General features: G+C 39.6%; 3 protein-coding genes across 3 annotated transcripts; 1 reads left to right on the forward strand and 2 right to left on the reverse strand.

Moving 5' to 3' along the window:
• Positions 1-1,830: 1,830 nt before the first annotated feature.
• Positions 1,831-6,597, reverse strand: snrnp40 (small nuclear ribonucleoprotein U5 subunit 40). Its single transcript, XM_004074187.3, has 10 exons — positions 6,361-6,597; positions 4,981-5,110; positions 4,809-4,902; positions 4,392-4,557; positions 4,155-4,277; positions 3,091-3,211; positions 2,927-3,009; positions 2,687-2,748; positions 2,201-2,304; positions 1,831-2,058 (listed from the first exon to the last, which is right to left on the reverse strand). The coding sequence occupies exons 1-10, from the start codon at positions 6,469-6,471 to the stop codon at positions 2,009-2,011; spliced, it is 1,044 nt and encodes a 347-aa protein (XP_004074235.1). The 5' UTR covers positions 6,472-6,597; the 3' UTR covers positions 1,831-2,008.
• Positions 6,598-6,633: 36 nt separating this feature from the next.
• zcchc17 (zinc finger CCHC-type containing 17) lies at positions 6,634-11,341 on the forward strand. Its single transcript, XM_004074188.3, has 7 exons — positions 6,634-6,725; positions 8,295-8,472; positions 9,553-9,653; positions 9,751-9,842; positions 9,914-10,014; positions 10,129-10,268; positions 10,626-11,341. Exons 2-7 carry the CDS (start codon positions 8,334-8,336, stop codon positions 10,779-10,781), a joined length of 729 nt encoding a protein of 242 aa, XP_004074236.1. The 5' UTR covers positions 6,634-6,725; positions 8,295-8,333; the 3' UTR covers positions 10,782-11,341.
• Positions 11,342-14,217: 2,876 nt separating this feature from the next.
• LOC101156833 (fatty acid-binding protein, heart) lies at positions 14,218-18,433 on the reverse strand. The gene is made up of 4 exons (XM_004074189.3): positions 18,205-18,433; positions 16,441-16,613; positions 14,681-14,782; positions 14,218-14,596 (listed from the first exon to the last, which is right to left on the reverse strand). Exons 1-4 carry the CDS (start codon positions 18,275-18,277, stop codon positions 14,543-14,545), a joined length of 402 nt encoding a protein of 133 aa, XP_004074237.1. The 5' UTR covers positions 18,278-18,433; the 3' UTR covers positions 14,218-14,542.
• Between the last annotated feature and the right edge of the window lie 836 nt (positions 18,434-19,269).

A 19,269-nucleotide genomic window follows, 5' to 3' on the forward strand; every position in this document is an offset into this window, starting at 1 on the left:
AGACAGGAGTGCCTACATCTTAAGGGGAGCACAGGTGTGCCTTGCAGTTCCCTTGAGGCTTGTGCAGCCACCTAAAAATAATTCAAGTTACGGCACCCTTTAGGCAGCACTCCAGTTGTTAGTAAGGTGCTGGAGCTGGCTCCGTACTGACCACATGCAAATGCTTTACGCACAGGGTGTGCAGATGATACACAAGTGCCTGCAAGATGCCGTAGGAAGCCCACACAAATTATTCTCTGATTGTCTAATTTCTTATCAATCAGGCTGCTTTCAAGGGAGCAAAGAGCACAGACTTTTTCATGTGAACAGCACCAACAGCTTCCCTGTGCAGGGTTCGGGGGGTGTTAAAAATGCAAAAATTTGTACGACACATCTGCATCTCACCCTACTTACCCTTACGTGTTGCTTAAGTGTTCACCACAACCTGATGCATGGAAAAATGTGCAAGAAAGTTTTTTGCCTTATGGGCTCACCAGGTTGTCTACTATGTTAAAATTTTATACGGCGCACACATTTGCCCATTTTGCACCCGCAGGGGCTGTTGTGACTGATGCAGTTAATTGTTGGTGATATTGATTGTTGATGTTGTCAAAGTTCTGTTGATACTGAAGGTTCCAGATGTGGGATTCCCTGCTGCTGCCATCATGCTAAATAAACCGAAAGTGATTGTGATTCCACATTGGAGTGTTGTTAGAAGGTGCTAATGATGATTTGATGAGGTCTTGTTAGCTTTCAGCCAGTTTGTCAGAGTTGCTGCAGTTGTAAAACTGTCTTTATGAAAAAGTTTTTTATGTTTTATGATATAAGAGAGCATCAAGTATTGCTATATTATATACATAACTGGCTTACTAAATAAAAGTTTGATTCCTCCCATATTCCATTGGATTTTTTTTGTTTTTGATTGTTAGTAGTGTTGTCATAGAAATTTCATTGTCTCGTTTTTCCAATTGTTTGGTGTTAAAAATTAAAGAGAATATAGAAGGGGTTGGTTTAATTCTGCTTCTTTTGGGTGTGTTTCTTGCAAAAAGCATAAATGTTCTATATTTTTTATTTTAACTTATGAGAAAGAGATAAATAAGATACATTCAAGCTCTTAAAGCTTTATTGCAACCTTCAACATTTGAAGAGCCATTATGGTCAATTTCTTACTGTAGGAGACACAAAGTCTCATTTCACCCTTTAGAAAAATAAAAACACTGATTTATATTCATGTTATTATTATTATAATAAATATAAAAGAAATGTTTTTCCTTTTTTGTATCTAGAAAATTGCAACAGAATTTTCAGCACAAGGCATCCAACTTGCATTATTGCAGGTGATGCAAATTTTCTCCTTTTGGTTTTAGTTTCCCCATCTTTCAAGAGAAGCATCAAGTGTCATCATCTTCAAGGTTAAACACCTCAACAAATGGTCTCTTGCAACTGATATTTCCAACAAAGTGTCCAAAAACCTTAAGAACTGGTAAAAAAAAAAATCAAATAATAAATAAATAAACTAAAGAAAAAAAGTTAATTATTCCTTTCCATTGACCAACCTTCTTTAAATTGATTTCTGGTACTGATCTTCAAAAAACAAAAACAAATTTCCTGTTCATTTTTATTTTAAGAATGAATAGTTTTCTCATTAGTTTTACTCCTTTTCAGTTTTTATAACTATGCAATATGGAAGCTATATTTTGTAAACAAACAAAATTGTTTTCGAATAGAAATTTGCCAAACTGAACTAATGCAACAGTGATAACCAGCCCAGCTGACCTCACAGACAGAGTTAATAGTGTGTATAATGCAGCTTTAAGCAAACATAAAAAGCAAAATATCGCAAACAGCAGGTTTTACCGAATAATAAAGTTTATTAAAAATAAACAAAACCAGTAAAAAGGTGAAGGCTTGTGACCGATGATCATAAACAGCATTGCAATGCTGAAAAAAGGTAAAATTACAGAAACTCAGACTACTTTTTCTACATTTTCCAAGCACAGACATCCTTCCTTTCAGATGAAGCTCAACACTATTGAATTTCTCCCATGTACAGCCGTTTATCGCTGGATCCAGAAAGGACTGTGGAGAGAAATTAAAAAAAACATGAGGAAACTCTTTTTAGAGGTTTAATTATTTTTGAAGATTTCAAAAAAAACAACTTTATGGTTTTAGAGTTTCATTATTGTATTTCTCCAACGTTTGGCTTTTAACAGTGACTCACCTACTGGCTCCTCTGGGTGAAAGACAACCTCATTGACGGAGCCTGCGTGGCCGGGCAGCTTATACAGGATTCTCCGGGATGTGGTGTCCCAAATGTACACGAATCTAAAACAGACAGCGTCAAATCAGCGCAGACAAACACCAAAAAACCCAGTAAAAATATATAAAATCAGGTGAAATTATCACAATCTTTCTATGCAAATTAAAAAAATAAATCTAATTGTTATCAGTTATCAAAAAAAACTGGTCTCCAGTTTGAATTGATATGATTTAATGAAAATCTGTGTGCAGGTGAAGTCAAAGCTCTGTTGTGTGGTATACCTGTTATTGGCTACATCCATGTTTTTAATGGACTTAAAAACATGGATGTTTTATTCATGTTTCGGCGAAGTATAACAGGTTGTAGTGACATATCTCTTGAAAAAGCAGAGATAAAGAGTGAGGGGGGGCACAAACGCCCACTGACCGCACGGTTTCTTGTCCTCACCTGTCAGCAGAGCCAGCGGCGATCTTACTGCCATCAGTGGACCAGGAGCACCTCAGCAAGTTCTGAACATCAATACAAGCATGTGATTAAACGACGACGACCGAGCAGTGGAACTTCAAAATGCAGTTTTTCAGCAGTTGTGGTGTTTAGCAAGGCAAATGAATATGAATTCTGCAAAAATATTAGGTCATTTATATTAAAAAAGCCTCCTTTTTAAGTGCATGTTCACAGTCACTTCACCTTCTCAAAGTTGTGAACGTTTCCCTGGAAGATCTTCACACATCTCTCCTTAGGCGCAAATGGACGCACATCCCAAATCCTCACTGCGCAGAAACACGCATAGAGGTCAGGAGAGAGCCGCATCACAGCCAGCTTCATCCTTACCTGCTAAAAACCAAAGCTACCTGTGTTGTCCATGGAGTTTGACAGGAGGTATGATCCCTCTGAGCTCAGGCTGAGCCCGGTTACAGAATCGCTGTGGCCGTGCATGTTGTAGATCAGTTTGTTCTGCCGCAGGTCCCACACCTGTGCAACACACCGACAGAGTTCTCAGACAGGAAGGTATGAACACCAATGAGCAGAGAGCTGCAGCCACCAGGAGGCAGCTAAATGGGTCAAAAGGTGAGTTCGACACAAATGGTTGCTCTTTATTTAGAAAAATATTATTCAGAGGGAATTCCTAATATTATCACAAAAAAAATTACATTTGTAAAATGTTTCCTGAAATCAAAAATTATTGAAACAATATAAAGAACATTGTAGAACAATGACTCTTAAAAATCTGTTTGTAATATCTTTGTAATTTCAAACTAAAACATACTTTCATATACACTTTAAGTGTATTTTAATGATTAAGGAAGTTGTACCTCATAACTGAGACAAAGACCTGAGCTTTATTTTGAAAGGTCAGTTAAGTCACAACCAACTCTTTCATTTATTCCTGTTTTTCATGCAACACAAATCAATCACTTCCCATCTACAAACAATAATAACAATTCTGCCTAACGATATTTAAATTTCACAGAATCCATTTCACTTTAAATTGTATCTTTTTAACCCATTTCGCTATTATCTACAATAATAGGAATTTGACAAATAACAAATAAATAAATGAAACCGAAATTTTTTTTTTCACATGTTAGTCTTTATCTAAGTAGAATCAGATTATTTGGTGCATTTAAATGAAGGCAAACACATGATAAAACGTTGATTTAAGCTTTATGGCAGACTAATAAAATGTGTTATTTAAAACGGATTGAAAACAACTAAATCACTGATTTCTTTTTTCTTTCAAAATGTCAGAAAGTTTTTACCTTAAACACTGAGTTTTTATAAAATGTCAAACTTTTTTCTTGCCATCTACAGTAGAGCCACGTAGCAGCTGAGATTTCAGACTTCCTGTTAATCTTACAAAACAAAACCAAGGACACTCTGCTGGTTGTTGTTTTTTTTAGAACAATCCAAATACCTTGATGTCATTGTCGATGCCTCCAGACAGGATTTGGTCGCTGGTGTCATTAAACGTCACGGCCAAAACTTGGTAGGTGTTCTGGAAGGTGTGAATTGCCGCCTTTTTACGGATGTCCCACAACTGCAGTGACGATTAACAAAAATACAATAAAGCAACATTTAAAAACTTTGAATGGGACCTCAACAGTTGAAGCATTCAGAATAAATAACTGCACCTAAAATAAAAATGTCACACCTTTATCGTCCCATCATCGCTGCCGGTGCAGACCAGTTGTGGCCCCCGGCGAGCTGGGTAGCAGGTGTTAACAAAGGAAGTGTGACCTTTCAGGCGCTTAATCCTCTCCCCTGTTTCACTGTCCCAAATGCCCACGGTCTTGTCTGTGCTTGCCGAAAATAACAAGCTGGAGGCACAAAAATGATCCAGTCAAATTTTATGGAAAGGTTATTTAAGAAATGTAGATAGTTCCAAGTCCTAAAATTTACAGATGAACATTTTTTTTGTTCCATAAAGTTCCTTAGTTTTTGAAATCAAACTAAGACTAAGAAACAATGAGAATATGAGCTTTACTTTCACTGTAAACATAACCTAAAACAAGAAAAATGTCAATTTAAAGGTGAAGTTTAAAGATAAAATCTACAGCTTTCTTCCTACCTGCCATCTGTGTTGTAATGCAGCTCCATCACAGCTCCACTGTGGCCCTTCAGGGTGGCGTAATTTTCACACTCCCCAAAAACGTTCCACAGAACTGAGGTAAAGGAAGTAAGTGAGGAACAAAGCAACAGAAGAAGGCCGGGAGAACGGCAGCTTGCCTCTTTTTGCTTACATATGAGTCGGTCGAAGCCAGAAGACGCCAGCGTGGCTCCATTTGGATGAAATTTGCAGCAGTACACCTCGCCCTCGTGGCCCGACATCAGCATGATGGGAGCTTGCAGGCTGGAGGTCCGAGGAGGACCCTGGAGGAGAAAGGTCAGTTTAATTTACTTTCTGTTTTTTTCTTCCAGATTTAGTCCAAGTGAAATCTAAAAAGAAAACAGGCATGTGATAAAAGACAGATAAATAAAAGTGCGTTTGGGCTTAATGTGCCACAGAACGCTTCAGAGTAAAGTCCACAAAGTTTAATGCAAATCTGCAGCAGACCAGTGAGGAAATGGATCATTTGTAAAGGATCAAATTGATCATGTGACACAAAGGATCTTGCCACCCTATGGTGGCACACTTTCCATGCAGGGGCTTGTGGTGCAGAGGCAGAGCGGTCCACCTGATCACAAATATCGCAGGTTAGGTTCCACAAATGGGTGGGCAAGGCGGGAACCTAACCTGCGATATTTGTGATCAGGTGGACCGCTCTGCCTCTGCACCCTATGGTGGCACACTTTCCATGCAGGGGCTTGTGGTGCAGAGGCAGAGCGGTCCACCTGATCATGAATATCGCAGGTTAGGTTCCCGCCTTGCCCACCCATGTGTGGAAATGTCCTTGGGCAGGACACTGAACCCCACATTGCTTCTGGTGGTTATAGTTTGGCGCCAGTAAGAGAGCGAAACCGCCATCAGTGTGTGAATGTGTGTGTGCATGGGTGACTGTGAATGTGACTGTTGCAGGTGATATGTCATGCAGATTTTTGCAACATCAAAAGATGATTGCTAAAATGAAACCCCAGTGTTTAAAAGCTATTTATTTTTTACAATAGAAAAAAAAGATTTAGTATCTATCCTGTTAAATATCCTATAGTTTTGTCTCAATAATCAAAATATCTACTTACAGAAAAACATCTACAAACTGGAAAAGGTTTAAATACACAAAACTCATGCTTAATAAAAAAAATAACATTTTTTAATTTTCTATCATAACATTAGCCTAGGATTTGTAACCTGTTCACGGTTCACCCCGGAAACACCCATAACTGGGAAAGGTTCCTTTACCATCAGTTTGTTGATAACAACGGGATTTCGAATATAATACGTATTTTAAAGAAGCAACATTACATCCAAAAATTAAATATCCTAGCGAAAACTCGTGTTGTTATTCGTTGTCATGTGTTCTCTACGTCAAGAAATAATAGGTGCACCACAAAAAATGTCGTGTTTGAGTAAATTTTAGATTACATCATTTAAAGCATGCATAATACAAATGCGGGTCAACACCCGTGTGTATATATTTTCTCTAATTTGAGTTTTTTTGTGTGAACGTTGATTCTTTTCGTACCGTAGCCACGAGTTGCTGGGACTGTGCCGCCGCCACCAGCTCGTTCCGGGCTCGCTTCACAGCGGTGGGAATTACCGCCATGTCTCCCGCTCTTTTCTTTGGTTCAATCATCCCGAAATAATTGCAAATAATCGACAAAAATAAGTTTGTTTGTGACTACGGTTTACCGAATGACTATTTGCGCCTTCATGGGAAACGAGAAAAGCGTAGCACCAACGAAGAAATCAGGATGAAGTGTTTCCGGTGAGTATGAGCTGTGTGATTGGTTTAAACATCCATCTCCTGCTGTGATTGGCTGATGAAGACGTTGTCAGCGACAATGCACCGGAAGTACAACAATCTGAGTTCAGCTAACCACACGAAAGGTAATATTTTCATCCTTTTTTCAAGACTTAAGATACTTTTTGCGTGATTTTCCTTATCGTTCTACCACGACAAACGCCTATACTGTTCATGTCTGAGCTTTTGTCTTTGAACTGACGGTACAAACCGTAAGAGGACGAAATTATAAGCTAACCAAATTCATTGCTGACTTGTCTTGTTGTCAACTTAGATTTTTTGTTCGCTCGATTATTAAAAAACAACAACTTTGAGCTAATTTTTACATAAATAAAATTAGTAATTATATTTCTTTGGTACCGGGAAGTTAATGCTTTATTGCGACAGGTTGGCTTCATCGTAGTTTAAAATGACACGAATGACAATTTTCATTTTCAACCACATATTTGTACAAATAAATATCCCAAAAGGCACAAGGTCATTCTTTATTTGCAAGAAGTGAACAGCACAGCAGAGGTTAAAAATTTACCGAACTCTTTCTGTCAACCACATTACCTTTGAAATTAATTCATTTTCTTTTATGACTTTCGTTTGGTGAATTGGATGAAAGAAGATTGCTGTTTCATTTCCTCTCCCAAATTATGTAGAAATCTAAGAGAGGCAGTAAGTTGTCTTAAAGGGAAGAGTTTGGTCGGAAACCACGAAGATAAAGGGATTGCAAGTTTTCACCTCAAGGTCTCTGCTCTCTGAATTGTCTGGGCATAAACACTGATGGCAAATCTATCCATTTTGTAAACCCGTTTTGTCCCTTTCGGGGTCATGGGGCTGTCAGAGCCTTACCCGGCCACTCGCATGTTTTTGGATGGTGGGAGGAAGCCGGATCTCCTGGAGAAAACCCACGCATGCACAGATTTAGAGTAAAGCGCTAACCACTTTGTCACAGTGCAGCCCTGACCGCAGATCTGTACAAGGCAATGTATGCCACCTTAGTGCTGACTGATTGAGGAAACATCCAGGGGTTTTCTCTGAAAACTCACTTTACTGTTATCATCTCTAGTTACATAAAAAACCTGGTCTCCAGTTTGTATACCAGCTTCAGCTTGTACCAGACAATGCAACTACTTGGTTTTGGGAAACAGTACTGGTATAAAGTTGGCACATACCGATTCTAAACAGGTACTTATGACTGTGGCAGAGCACCTCCTCACTTGTGGGTACCAAAATCTCAAAACTAGAGTAGTTTGAGCAAAAAAAATCTAGGATGAGCATAAGAGATTTGACATTTGTGTGGCGAGCTCAGCTCAAATTAAGGGAGTGATAAACAGGCTGTAAGATTTTGAATAGGAGAAAACTCACTAAAATAGAATTTTTACTTTCTCTGCTCCACTTGAGTGTACACTTTTTTTTAAAGAAATTCACTTGACAATCTGCCACAGTAATGCACACTTTCAAACTTTAATAGATTGCTCGTGGGGTAATTTTACTGTATTACTGTCACTAAAGCATAATTCAGTGTGTCTGGTATAATCTTTCCACAAAAAGGAAGAAAAAGACAGAAAGAATGATATTTTCAGAAACTTTTCTTCATCAGCTAAAGTGACTTTGCTATTGTTTTCTCAACTTTCTTTTTCTATTGGACTGTATCTACCTTACAGATACAAATATCAACGGTACTTTCTACAGTAGCTGGGAAGATGTCTCATCATGACGGTTCCAGTCAAGAACCTGCTGGACTTGATGGACTGCCGCCCCTGTACAGCATTGCTAAGGGCGAGGTGGTTTCTATACAAACATATGGAGCGTTTGTTCGCCTGCCAGGATACAGGAAGGAAGGCAAGTAAAAGGTCTAAGGTCTTGTGGATATGACCATTTATTTGAATCCTTTAGAAAGCAGCTGATTGAGTTCTCAGCATTTGTATTGATGCTATCGTTATCATGTACTAACATTCTGACAAAAATGAAATTACAATTGGATCTCATTTATTTACATAACGACTTTGTTGCAGAAGGAAAGCAACATGATTTTCAAGGCTTTAGGGGGGAAAAGTACTGATGGCGCAATGAGGCCCTATGAAGCACTGAAGCTTTCATCCAACCGACTCTTGAACCGATGCTCCAAGGGGCTTGATTTGCATCAAATAGACCAAAACAGAATAATAGGCAGAGTAATGATAGAGTAATCACGGCCATTTTGGTCCTGTTGGAAAGATTTATATTGAACAAATGAATGATTGATGATGTTTGTGGTATCAACATAAAATGTGACCATAGTAACATGGAGTCTGTTTTCATGACACAATGGCCAGGTTAAAAAAAAAAGTAGGAACCCATTGGAGATACGGATGTTATGTCACTGTGGTTGTGTTACTCTACGGCTATGCTTATGTGACAATCAGGACCGCAAAACAGGGTTATTTTATTTATATAGTTTTTAAATAAAAAACAACAGTTTCTCCTAAATCTCCAAACAATCTCACCGACTGCAGCTCTCCATCAAACACCCACATTTTCAAGCAAGCCCGAGGGATCCGTATTGTTGTTGTATTGCAGCACCATCTGAGCCACTCCACTACTCGGCACACGGCCCGAAGCCTCGATGCAGACCGTCACATCGCTCATGAACAGTTAAAAAGAGAAGGTGAAACATGCGGCACAGTGGCTCTTGTGTAAGTTTGCGCAAAATAACTTGAATAAAAGAGCAGAATAAAATAAAGGCAGGACATTTACCTAACCAATGCTATGAATTATGGGTAATGACCTTGCATTTTAGGGGGCGGGCTTTAAATAAAGAGAGGAAGCTTAAATATTAATATTTTCATTCTCAGTGAAGCAAAAGTACGATTGTGTGTTTGAATATACAGCTTTTATTTAACGTTTCATGTCTGTGCTTCTTGTACTCATTGACGTGTGCAGGTTTGGTGCATGTGAGTGAGATGTCAGCCTCCAGGGTCGAGAACGCCTCAGAGATTGTGGACGTCGGGGAACACGTGTGGATTAAAGTAATTGGAAGAGAGGTAACTCCCACTTTTCATAGGAATTTAGACATAAAGACACTCCGTAAAGATCTATTATCAGTTAAGAGTCATAACAACTGTGTCCTGTTTCTGCTAGATTCAGGGAGAAAAGGTCAAGTTATCATTCTCGATGAAAGCTGTCAATCAAGGAACGGGGCGGGACTTGGACCCCAATAACGTCATAGCAGAGTACGCGTTTCACGTTTTATGTGTTTCTGCACTGGAGAATGCTGTTATTGAACTTTTTTATGCCTTTGCAGTCAGGATTTGAGGCGCCGAAGACAGTTTAGAGATCAAACCAGCAACAGGATCACACTGGAGGCCGTTTTAAACACGACGTGTACAAAATGCGGCTGCAAGGGTATGAAGCTAACTCAACTTATGGAATTTTAATACTAAAACACCTCAACAGTTTCACATTTCATTCTTTTGTTTAGTTTCCCTAACATCATTTCCCCCCCTCCTTATTTTTAAGGCCACTTCACCAAAGATTGCTTCTCTGCTCCGGGGCTGCAGTACACTCTTCTGCCTGAAGAGGACGACGAAGAACCACAGCATCAGCAGACGTCTGCAGCTACATCCCAGCAGGAATCTGACAGGAAGAAGAAAAAGAAAGTAAAAATGTGACAAGATACTGTCATCTTTCATCTTTTTTTATATCACATGCATTTTATTTTTTAAATTTGTTTTCGTCATGTTTGATGTCATTGTTGATACCATTTATTGAATTTTTTTTGCCCGTACCCAATGCTTTAGTTGAGCTGTTTTTTATTTAAAGCCTTTCGTTGCTCCTGAAAAAAGATCGTTTTGGATCGAAGCAGAAAAAGCAGGGAGATTCGCTCTGATTAGGCAGGAAAATAGGGGTTTTAATTTTGAGGAACTGGACGCATTGTGACCTCTTTCTTTTTTCTTTTTTATTTTGCAGCGCCATTGTTTATTTTGAAACCTAACCTTTATTTGTTTACGGTCCAGGAAAAGAAAATGAAGAAGAGGAAGAAGGAGAGAAAAGAGTCGGGGAGCGACAGCAGCAACAGCAGCAGCGAATGCAAATCCAAGAAGAGGCGCCATGGCAACGAAGGAGAGGAGAAAAAGAAACGCAAAAAACACAAATCGCACAAACACCGCTGAGGCAGTGACAGCAATTTTGAGATGGAGGTCAACAAAGCGAGCTGCAGCTACAGGCTTTTACTTATATTTTTTTTGTGACCAACCATAAACCTACAGGACATTAAGGAGAGCAGTCCCTTAAATTCTTTCAAAATAATACCCTTAAAAAAAGGGATGACATAATAATAGCCATTCGTCCTGTAATAACCTGTGGCTGCCTCAGAAAAAGAGGAACCTTGCGCAATCTGAGATCTGTTTGCAATATGCCAGTGAGCATTGACCCCTTTGTAATCCAGATACCGTTCAAAGCTATCCGGTGTCTGATACTTTCACCAAGCATGCATTTGTGGGGGTGTTAACGTCGCTGCACATAGAGGAAGTAGTTAAGACAGGAAATGTAAGCAGCGAACACAAGCCCCGACAGGAACCCCGCGATGCGGTGACATCCTGAAGTCATACACCTTTCATTGTGTTTTTATGGTGTGCGTTTGCCTCCAGGGGGACACTTCACTGTCCAAACAACCCTCATCCTGCATGTAAACTGTTAACTCCATTAAAGCTGTTTGTGTACATAAGGCCAACAAAGCGCCGCTTCTTTGTTCAAGGACCTTGAGGATTTGGTGTGAGCGCAGGAGAGAGGACGCACAGGTCTAGCCTGAGGTCATTTTCAGTTAATGTTTTCAGAACAGACTCAAGCCCTCCCCCCTCAGATTAAAACTGTAAAAAACATTAACCCCGGGCCAATTTAGAGATCATAGATCAATGGCTTCTAGATGCGGTAGAAAAGCTAGAACAAATTCTGCTGGTTTCTGTCATTTCCCGAGACCCCTTTCCCTCTTGTTTGCATCAGATAAACATAAAACAAATTCAGCCAAATCCTGACTTTGCATAACCGAAATGTAATCCCGTGCTAGACCATCACACCTAGTTTGATGTAAGACAGCAGAAATTTGGAATTCTCATCCTTTCTCCATTAATTACTTTCTTTGTTTTGACAAGATGCAGACCTATAGAGAATTTTCTCACAAATACAAATGTTTTTCTTTTTTCTCACTTAAGTTAGAAAATCTTTGCTAAGTGAAAATTCTGGTTCCTTTCAAAATAAAATGTAAATTTTGTAAATTATTTGTGTACATGCTTATTTATAGATTGGACAATATCCAAGAAGGTTATGTAAAATCTTTCTGAATTTGATTAGAATTTAATAAGGATTTTTTTTTAAATGTGGTCATATTAATATCTATTAGACATCTCCACGTACCACAGTTTTGAAAAAATTAATTAAAATATTGAATTCTGTGTAAAGAAAAGAGGGTGATCTCTTAAAAAAAGAGTTTTTAGGTTTGCATTTATTCCCAAATAATTAAAAGTGGTGAAATGTTTGAGTTTAGGTAATAAATCGAGGGTCTAAATGTTAAAAATGAACTAGTTAATAAGTGAACATTTTCAAAGTGAAACAGTCAAAATAAGCAAATAGGAAACCATAAATTGAACACTAAGGTTGTTTTCTAAAAAAGAACAGAACAGTGAAGACTTTTCTCTGTTTGAGGAAGTTGAGGTTTCCTTAATCTTTTACAAGTCTGTCACCAAAACATAAAACTACTAGGCCTGCACAAAAAAGCCCTTTATGCATTTGACCAATCAGATGAAGCTTTTATGTTATGCCCTCCTAATTAGACGAGGGTCATTTGGAGAATAATTTAAGGTATTTTGACTCTTGGTTAACCCTTGTGCTATCTTAGATGACCCCACCCTTTACATTGACGTGTTCTCCCTACCATGACTAAGGTGGATAAAGGTGGAAAGATTTCATGTAATCCATGGACACCAGTGAAGATCACAAATCATTGAAGAAAAAAGGTTCAGCGCACTGTCTAGTGGGTCTAGATGACCCAACTCCCAACGTTAAAGTGCCTAGGATAGCACAAGGGTTACATTAAACGTTTGCAGTGAAATGGAAATGTTTTAGTTGTTTTTGCTATTTGTTCATTTATCCAATATCGTCATCGCAATATTGATCACTAATATCGCATATCACGAGTTTTCTTCATATCGTGCAGCCCTACTTCATAGGTTAATTGGTTACTCTAAATTGTCCATAGGTGTGAATATGAGTGTGCATGGGTGTGTGATTGTGCGACAGACTGGCAACCTTTCCAGGGTGTCCCCCGCCTTCGCCCATGGGTGGGCGGGATAGGCTCCGGCAGCCTCATGACCCCGAAAGGGATAAAACGGACTGAAGATGAATGAGTGAAGGTAGCAGAAGGTGCTCAACATAGAGACAATACAGCACGAACCAAGTGCATCGAGTTAGACGACTGATGCAGCACTGACCACTGCAGAACACTACCTGGATTACAGTGAAGAAGCTCACTTAGTTTGGACTGATTTGGACCATTGCTGCTTCTGCATTTGGAAGGTTAACTGTTTTTGAATGAAATTTAAGCCAGAAAGCAAACTTTTACTTCAAATTCTTTTGGTAATATATCAACAAGATGTCTGTTATTAATACATCTTCAGATTAACTAGTCGGGACGTTTCACCTATTAACATTTCTGCTACATTGCCTGCTGCAGTCCTTCAGTATTACGCATTTATCATGACCTGTAAAATGGTTTACAGCCCAATGTTCCAACGAAAGGTCAGCGCTCACCACATTTCAGTTGACAAATCCTCTCGTGACTTTTTTAAAGCTGTGTGACGGCAGGAGCTGCTTGCAGACAGTTGGTGGACTGTCCTCTCCTCTCCGCCCTTTCACCCCTTCACCTTACCTCCAGTTGGCAGGGAGTCACAAACCCATGACATTGAGATGAAATGAGACAAATTTAGAAGTCACACCTTGTCCATAAGGACACTAAATAGCATTAGCCCCACACCTGATACATGATTTAAACTTTCCACTCACCTAGCCAGAGCAAAAATGACAATCTTTATTCACACAGACGGACAATGTCAAGGGTCTATAATTAACCTCATTTGCGGGCAATGAAACAGCTCTCGTGAAATTGGAACTGAGGTCAAGTGTGGGTCATTTTTATTCTACCAGAACAGCTCTGAACCGTAGCCCTTGTGCTATCTTAGATGACCCCACCCTTCCATTGACGTGTTCTCCCTACCATGACTAAGGTGGATAAAGGTGGAAAGATTTCATGTAATCCATGGACACCAGTGAAGATCACAAATCATTGAAGAAAAAAGGTTCAGAGCACTGTCTAGCGGGTCTAGATGACCCAACTCCCAAGTTTAAAGTGCCTAGGATAGCACAAGGGTTAAAAAACAAAAAAACATGTGATAGTTTGTGGCATAATACCCATAATTCTTCTGGGTTGGACTTTTATTGATCAGGAAGCATTAAGTAGTTTTGAAGCCCAGTGATAAAAGGAAAACAGCTTTGAATTCGAAAGATTTATTTGTTTTTGTTTTTTTTAAGTAAACGTAGACAGAAAAATGCAAAATGTCAGTTTTGGATACTTTTATTTAGTAGCATTCAAATTTTAACACTTTCCAAAGGTATTTATGCACCATTCTCAAATGTTTTTTTTTTTTCATTTATTGAGAAAAAAACAACAAAATAAACTCATTGGAATTTATTAAGTGGTTCTTAAAGTAAAAGAAATAACAAACCAGAATAGGGACATCACAGTCAGCAGTTAATACTGAGCGTACAGTAAGAAAAAACGAGCAGCCATTCTAGTGTAGGGGCGTTTTTGGCCTTTTAGGAGGCAGGAGGGAGTTTTTTGGGGCGGATGCGAGTGCTTCTGTGGGTGCCCGGGGAACTGGGTTCACTCTGCCTTCTCGTAGCGACGTGTGCAAACTACGTCTCCCATTGTGAGAGTCTGAGGCGGGGAGAAGGAGGTTGTTTAAACATACATTCAAAACATTCTCAGGTATTCGAGACATGAATTTTCTGTGACACCGACCAGCGTGAGATTGTTTCCGTTGACCTCCCGGACCAGACTGGTCTCTTTGCCGTCCCATTTCTGCACGTGAACCAGCTTGCCATCTTCTAATGTCACAATGGACTGCAGGCAGAGGAAGACGATCAGAAGTGGAGAAGACACTGAAGTGCAAATATTACTACTTATAACTTGACATTGAGCTTTTTTTAAATGACAAAATTGTAATTTATAGACAGAAATAAAAAAGGTCAGAATAAATCCCTTTAGAGATATAGTTTCTTAGAATAATAGTACATTTTAAGAATGTTTATTAATATCTAGCTCTTTCTTTATTGTAAAAACAAATGTTAAAGGCCCACTATGAAGAAAAAATCATGTTTTTGGTTTGGATGTTCTTGAAGCACTTTTCTGATAATGGAGGACATCTATAAAGAAAATTAAGATTAAAACTGCCTTTATGAGTATCTTTATTCAAATCATTTTAAACCAGGAGCAGATGAAAAAATGCTGTTTAAAAAAAAAGAGCTTAGAAAACACGCCGGGAAGACCACAAGCTGCCTGCTCTGCTCCCACGCAGCAGGAGAGCGAGTAAAAAGAGAGCTTTCTGTAATGAGAAGGGGAAGGGGAAGGGGGGCGGGGTTCCCCAGAACCAACAATTTCTAAGATGAATTGCCAATTGATTACTGCCGCTCTGCAGAAAGTGTGTCCTAGAAAACAACACAGGTTTGTTGATTTTGGCTAAGAATAATTAATAGACCACTGGGAACACTTTTAATTGAATCAAAACATGATCGGAGTGGGTTTTAAATAGCTGCAAGTGTTCTCAAATCAGCACCCCCCACAGACACAAAAAGGAAAAGCCAATTGTTCAAACTTCAACAAAATTGAACTGCAAAGCGTGACAAATATGTGTTTTTCTGATGGCGCTATTTTTATTCTGAGGTGGGGGTTAGGTCCTTTTGTTCTCTTTTTTTTTTACGAAAATCATTACAAAATAAGCGTTACCAGGAATTTGCTCTTTTAAAGGAGGAATTTTTAACTTTTTTTTTAAATATGTAAAGATAAATATGTGAAATTATCTCTATATTCTAAAAAGGAACCTCACTTTGCCCTGCATAACACAAGGGTTTCTGGAAAAACACCAGAGAACTCCAAGTTAAAACAGTATTAAACAGATCCATATAAAAATAGTGGTTGCTTATTCGTTATGTTAATTGACAGTCTTTATGATGCATAAATAATATGCTGGAGGTATTGCTCTGTGCGATTTCCTTTCTTTAGTGCACTCAGAAGTGAACTGCTTGTTCACTGAATAAGTCCAGTTCTCATGCGTCTTTGTGTTGAACCGAGGAGCACTTGGTTTATCAGAATCAGCTTCTCCAAACTGTATGGATGGCTGAAGTGTGAATGGAAGCTGGAGGACGCTCACAAACCAAACAATACCATGTTAAACTCTTACTTTACTTTAGCAATCCGTATAAGTTTATAAGTGAAAATCACACATCTTTGTGTGTTACATGCTGTCTGTTTCACAAAGTTCCTCAAATGGAGTCCTGTTTCTTTAAGTGCTTCCTCCCACAAAGACCCACTTCTTCTTACTGGGAGCATGTGGGAAAGCTGCAGCTGCTTGTGATTTGTGGAGCATAAATTCCAGGAGACGCGTTGCGCCTGTTAGCAGATGACTAAACCAAGGACATTTGTCTCACGAGGAGATGGATTTGAACGTTTTAGTCAACTTTATGCAAGGCATTAAAACAGGGTTTGGGGGGTCGCCTCCTCACCTTAACCTTCCTGTCGTCTGCAGTGGTCTCGTCAAACTCCTCCCCCAGCTTGAAAGTGAGCTCTGTGTTCTTGATGGTGCTTTGGGTCTTCACAGTAACCCTGTCCCCGTCCATGGAGATGATGGTGGTGGGTTTGGTCAGGTTCCCTACTTTACGCGTGGCAAATCCCACCCCTGCAACCAAAACACCCCACACAGGAAATGCAAAAAGGCTCAATAAGGGGTTATTAATGGAAACCTAAATATCTCCTATCAGAATTAGCTTTTTTTTTTATAAGGTTCTTTGCAGGCGTGAATTTAGCCAGCCCCACTGTGGGGTGCAGGTAGAATATCAGTTTGCATAGAAAGTCACGCTATCATCATTTCAGTTAATCTATCTATATATCTGTGTTCTTCTTTGACCTAATTATCTTATAAGATTTATGTTGAATGCGCTCCCTGACCCCACCTTCTGCGAGTACCGGGTTTGGCTCAGGCACAAGCAGGAGACTGGTGTGTGTGTCCCCTTGAGGCTGCATTTATCTTTTCTTTTTATGTCTGTATGACAAATTGTCCATGTGTCTGTCCATCAGTTCATACAATTTTGGGGGCTTTTTTTTGTACTTCTATCCAGCTTTGGTTCTTTGTTATGTAGAACAAGAAAAATTTGGCATTAAATTTTGAATTTGTGCAGACTAAGATCATTAAAAAACGTTTTAAATATAACTAATAGGGTTTGGGAGGATGTATATGACGTAGAAAACAAACAACTAGAGAGTTCTGAACATATATTCTAAATACCTACGTTCTTTTTATATTTTCCCTCCTTTATGCTGTAATTATAGGTGCATAAATCCAACCGAGGGATCTGTTAATTCAAGGGAAACGGAGGGCCTATTCCAGCGAAAGACATGTCTCCCTCTCTATCAACCGTGGAGCCTGTGGCAGGATGATACAACACTGCACAGCTCCTGGTGACCAGGAAGCATGTCTACACATGCAAGTGCAAATGATCACTTAGTTGCCCTCTGGGATGTTTGCAAAAGATCAAGAGCTCAAGATAGTTTGTTTCATTGGAGGAGAGCGACTCACGCCCTTTGCCATTGGAGCGCAAAACTTGTTCCTGGTCTAAGTTGTCAATCAGGAACCTACTTGTTTGTGTCCTAGTCATATAATGGTTAAAGGGCCCCTTGTTTCTCAAGGTTGGTAGAGTTATGGCTTTGGGGTCAGGGGTCAGCGTCTTTCTGAAATGCAGTCATTCTTCTCGGTTGTCGTCCACCTGTTCCAATCTTGCAGGGCAAGCTGCATGCTTGATAGTGTGGCATATTTAGCAGCCTTGTTGGCGATGCCGCCGCCATATCTGGACCCCACCAGAGTCACAGACAAAGAGCAGCTTTCAGAGGTCACCCACAGTCCTCTCATGTGTGTGAGGGCCATTTGTCCCTCCCTCCCTCATCTCATGCACATGGACCATGTGGTCTCTCCACTCCCTTTCCCCCCCACCCCGCCCTTCTGGTTTCTATCTTTCTTCCCTCAACCCGTTTACCTCCTCCTCCTCAGCTCCTCTCTTCATCTTCATCGTTTCTTTCTGCGTCAAACTGTTTACGCATAAACACCTTTTAGTCTTTTGTTTTTTCTTTCAGCCTCATCAGCACGCGGTCACACACAGCGGCGCAGCGTCTCCTCTGACGCGCGCATGCGCCCCGCACCACCATCCCATGCATTTTCCCCCAAAGCATGATGTATAAATAAATAATTACATAAATAAAAACAGGAGCGCTCCTACCCAAAGCCTTCATGTACTCGTCGAACTTCTCACTCTCCTTCATGTTCCACGTTCCCACAAAAGCCTCGGCCATGTTTGCAGACAGATGAAGATGGGGGGGAGTGAGTCAGATAGAGAGGAAAGCAGTAACGGCGGCAAAGCAGGAGGCTCGGCAGAATGAGAGAGCACGAAGGCAGGCAGAGACAGGGCAGTCCGCAGCACGCGCTCACTGGCTGGATTCACACCGGCTGTTCGTGATGTCATCAGATCTCAGAGAAAACCTAGAGGGCGGAGGGAGGGGCGAGCAGGGGGCGGGGCGTAGCAGATACAACAGAGGTAAAATGTTTTTTTTAGTTTACTGTTTTGAGTTAATGTAGATGTTAAAATACTCAAATACATAACTTTACTTTAACTAACTTTTCTTGGCGTATTTTTTTAAATACTTATGAATGAAAAAAAAACATATAGTAAGTACTGAGTTATGCTGGAATTTGTTCCTCTAAATCCCTTTTGTGCATGTAGTGTTTGTACATCGAAAACTATACTAAAAGTATAAAAAAAAGTAATGTTCTGGAATGAAATACTTTTTGTTTTAACACTTAGAAATCCCTTAGCAAAAAGTGGTCTATGTAAAGTCCCACTGCAATTAGCTTTTGATCTATTGTGACTGTGTTCCTAGTGGTCTTTTCATTATGATTATGTCGTTTTTAGACAAAATCAAAATACCTGTGTTGTTTTCCAGGACATAGTTTCAATAGAGTGGCAGGAGTTCATTATCCATGTTGCTCTTATTTTTCACAATTTATAGTTAGAATATCAACAAGTCATTTATTACTACGTAGTTGAAACTGTTGACCCATATACCTTCTTATAAAGCTTGACTAGTTATAATTTAATTCAATCTTTGAAGTGTGGAGAGAAGGACAAGCGGAACACAGCAAGAAACAGGGATGTAAAGAAAACCCAAGCTTGGAGAAGAAAGGAAGCAAAGAAAAGACATGGGGGAGGGTAATGGTTGATGGAAAAGGCCCCACTATCAATGAGGAAAAAAAATGGACAGATTCAGTTTGAGTGGAAGAGGGGAAA

This window comes from Oryzias latipes, chromosome 11 (assembly GCF_002234675.1).
Source record: "Oryzias latipes chromosome 11, ASM223467v1".
In the NCBI taxonomy this organism is placed as follows: Eukaryota; Metazoa; Chordata; class Actinopteri; order Beloniformes; family Adrianichthyidae; genus Oryzias; species Oryzias latipes.